Source organism: Corvus hawaiiensis, chromosome 10, assembly GCF_020740725.1.
Source record: "Corvus hawaiiensis isolate bCorHaw1 chromosome 10, bCorHaw1.pri.cur, whole genome shotgun sequence".
In the NCBI taxonomy this organism is placed as follows: domain Eukaryota; kingdom Metazoa; phylum Chordata; class Aves; order Passeriformes; family Corvidae; genus Corvus; species Corvus hawaiiensis.
The window spans coordinates 16,517,050-16,520,379 of record NC_063222.1 but is presented as its reverse complement, the minus strand read 5'-3'; the positions used below and the strand labels follow the sequence as shown (position 1 = coordinate 16,520,379).

Sequence of the window (3,330 nt, the reverse complement as noted above, 5' to 3'; positions counted from 1 at the left end):
AGGGGATGATACAGAAAGCAGAACTGCCATTCAATGCTCCACTGACTGAACAATTTCATGTCACTGGAAGACAGAAAGATGATAAATCTTCCACTGCTCTCATCTTTTAAATCAACCAGCTTGCTCACCTGACTTTTGAAATGTAAGGCTTTAAATACACTGCTTAGTGCGAATCCCCCAGAGGACAGTTTTGTTGTTAGTTTTATCACACTCTCCAGCACCAGTCAAGGAAATGGCTATATGGGCTCAGCTGTGCTCATCTCTTGGACCAGGACTCTTGCTGGGCACAATCATGATATTTCTCTGATGTCCTGAAGGAAATGGCCAGGCCACGTCATAAAAATATATCCTAGAAATCTCTTCACCCTAAAATTATTTCACTCCGAGCTCCAGCTCCTTTGTTTTTCATCACAGTGAAGAATTAGAATGGCACAACCTCGTTTTTCTCTCGAAAGGTTTCCTAGTGAGGGATGCTCGCTCACCGCTCGGTCGAGCAGGACAGGAGTCCCTCCGCACCTGGAGGGGCTCGAGGAGCGGCACCAGAGTCTCCAGGAAAGTGGCAGTGCTCTGTCTCCCTCGGGGGCAGGATCGGATTTCTCACTAAAAGAGCGGTTTTGGAAACAATCTCGGGAGGACAGCCTCCGCATGGGAGGGGAGGTGGGAGGGAGAAGGCGGAGGGCGGTGGCACGGGATGGGATGGAAGGGATGCGGACGGCTCGGGACAGCGCTCGGTCAGCGTCGCCAGTGAGCCCGGCAGAATCCGCGCAAGCGCCGTCTTCTTGTTATTTATAGCGGGAGCAGCGGGCCGGGAGCGAGGCCACGACAACAGCGGGACAGGCGCTGGGGTGAGCGGAGCTCGGGGGATGCGAGCGGGCGTTTGCCCGCGGGATGCGGCCCCCTCCAGGCTGCCGGCGGCGGGCGCGGCTCTGCCGAGCGGCCGGAGGCGCCCCAGAGCCGGGGCACGGGCTCGGCACCGCGGGCACCCCCGGGCAGCCGCGTCCCGGCAGCGGAGCGGGCCGGGCCCCGGCAGCAGCGGAGCCCCGATCGGAGCGCGGCCGGGAGGGGAGCGCGGGCGCCGTGGGCGGGCGGGGGCAGCCGGGGACGGCGGCAGCAGCTGGACGCGCAGCCGGCCCGGCCTCGGCCTTGGGAGGATGCGCTGGGTGGGAGCGGGGCCGTCCGGTCGTCTGCCCTGCGCCGGCAGCGGCAGCGGCCCCGAGGCGGGTCCGGCCGAGCGGGGCCGCCGCTCCGGCAGCCGCTGCCCTCGGGGCCCGGCACTGACACGCTCCGTGCCCGCGGTCCCGGCAGGTGCCTGTGCACAGCCCACGCCTCTGCCCTGCTCTGCCCTGCGCTGAGCCAGCCCAGCTACAGGTGCGTGTCCTGACTGCACGCTCCTGAGATGGCACATGGCAATCGCAACCCCAAGCCTGGGGACCTGATCGAGATCGACCGGCCACTTTACCAGCACTGGGCCCTCTACGTGGGGGATGGATATGTCATCAACGTGACACCTGTAGGTAAGGCCGGTTCAGCCTGGCAGGGTGCACAGTAGATGTTGGGATGTCCCAGGAGCCCTGTCTCCTTCCATGTGCTGCTCCATGTGGACCTCGTGTGTGTAGATGATCTTTCCACTAGCAGTCGGAAACCCATCTGAGATCCTGGAGAGGCCAGAGGGGATGTGCCTACCTGCCTTATCTCCTCCCTGCCTTCCCCAGATGAAGGAGCCCCATCCCTGTTTGTCAGCACCATATCAGTATTCACCAGAAAGGCCAAGGTGAAGAAGCAGCTCCTGAAGGAGGTGGTGGGAGATGATGAATGGCGTGTCAACAACAAGTATGACCGCTCCCGCACTCCTCTCCCAGTGGAGGAGATCATCTGGCGTGCTGAGCGCTGGATTGACAGGGAGGTGACATACGATTTGCTTGGCAGCAACTGTGAGCACTTTGTGACAGAGCTCCGCTATGGAGAGGGAGTCTCTGACCAGGTGAGTGACACGGGGTGAGCCCCTGGGTGCCTCCCAGAGCACCTCCTGGCTGCTCGCTGTGAGCCGCAGGACTGGGACACAGCCTGCAGCCTGCATGGGGAGAGCCAAGTCCCAGGCGTGGGCTCCAAAGCAGCGCTGCCTCTGGCCTCCCCAGAGGCCCTGGACCTGGAGGGTCACTGTGCTCTGTCTGCACCCTGACAGTGCCCTTGACTGAATGCCACTTCCTAGGGGTAAAAACCTGGCTGTTACGCCTTCTGCTTATGGGGCACATGTCTCTGACTCATTTATTTACCCTGACTAGCCCTGCCTTTTCTATATTATCATGCTGGGGGAGTAAATATAAGTGCTTATCATGTTTCCAGCCTGTGTTTTACTTTTCCTTTTATAGGTCAGAAAAGCAGTTATTGGTACTACAGCAGCAGTAGGAGGTATCCTTCTTGCTGGTCTTGCCACCGTTTTTGTGAAGGGCTTGTCTGACAACACATCCAGGAGAGAGAGAAAGTACGAATGATGGGCTGTCAGGAAGAGCTCAGAGCAAGGCAGGGGGAGCCCCTGGCCACAGCAACCACTGATCAGCTTTTGATACACCTGCCACCAAGGCTCACTAGCACCTGTGCCACCCTTGCTGTAAACATTAAATAAGCCTTAATAAAATGTCAGATATCCAAACTTTAATTGCCCCAAAATCCTTTTTTATCTGAGTAGAGCTTTGTGTGCTCTACTTGGAGGAGCAGCCTTGTTTTTCCCTGCTATCCCATTAAGAAATAAGAAGTCAAGATTGTCACCATTCAAGGTGACTCCCAGCAGCACTAACCTGGTTGTCACATCTGCTTTTATTTCATTGCCTGTGATGATTTTTGTGGTAGTCTGGGAGCGCTTGCACTGGTGCAGGCTTTTCATCCATTTTTATTGGTTGCTTCCTGTAGGCTTTTTCTGTGTATCCATGATTTTAACCTTAACTTTGTGAACAAGTGAAATGAAACTACTGCTGGGGGTTTTCCAGCTGAGGCTCTGTGTAGGTGGGAAAGCCCTGGCTGCAATGTCTGCAAAGAGCAGGCAGGGCACGTGCAGCGTCTTGGAGCCTGTGCCTGTGGTGCCTAAATGAAGAAGCTCCCCGGAGGCTGGGAGGTCAGAGGGAAGGGCAGGTCTTGTAAGCTGTATCCTTCAGAGTTTTATAGGAGTGCTCTGATTTTGGCATGATGATGTTTTGCTTGGTTTTTCCCTGCCTACAAAGTGCCTCCCAATGTACTGAGCCACGCCATTCCCTTGTCACAAAGCTGGTGTGTGGATTGTCTTGGAAGAAAACTGTTTAGGGGAAGTTTGCTTCATTGTCCTTTGCCTGGAGTATC

The 3,330-nt window shown here is 56.7% G+C and overlaps 1 protein-coding gene across 1 annotated transcript; it reads left to right on the top strand.

The window, feature by feature from the left end:
- The first annotated feature begins 675 nt into the window (after nt 1-675).
- PLAAT1 (phospholipase A and acyltransferase 1) lies at nt 676-2,656 on the top strand. Its single transcript, XM_048314955.1, has 4 exons — nt 676-845; nt 1,306-1,514; nt 1,713-1,981; nt 2,370-2,656. The coding sequence occupies exons 2-4, from the start codon at nt 1,397-1,399 to the stop codon at nt 2,490-2,492; spliced, it is 510 nt and encodes a 169-aa protein (XP_048170912.1). The 5' UTR covers nt 676-845; nt 1,306-1,396; the 3' UTR covers nt 2,493-2,656.
- Nucleotides 2,657-3,330: the final 674 nt, after the last annotated feature.

Coding starts and splice junctions, on each gene's coding strand:
- PLAAT1 (XM_048314955.1), top strand. CDS start 1,397: ATGGCACATGGCAATCGCAACCCCAAGCCTGGGGACCTGATCGAGATC. Junction 1,515..1,712: donor CATCAACGTGACACCTGTAG/GTAAGGCCGGTT, acceptor TGCCTTCCCCAG/ATGAAGGAGCCCCATCCCTG. Junction 1,982..2,369: donor GAGAGGGAGTCTCTGACCAG/GTGAGTGACACG, acceptor TTCCTTTTATAG/GTCAGAAAAGCAGTTATTGG.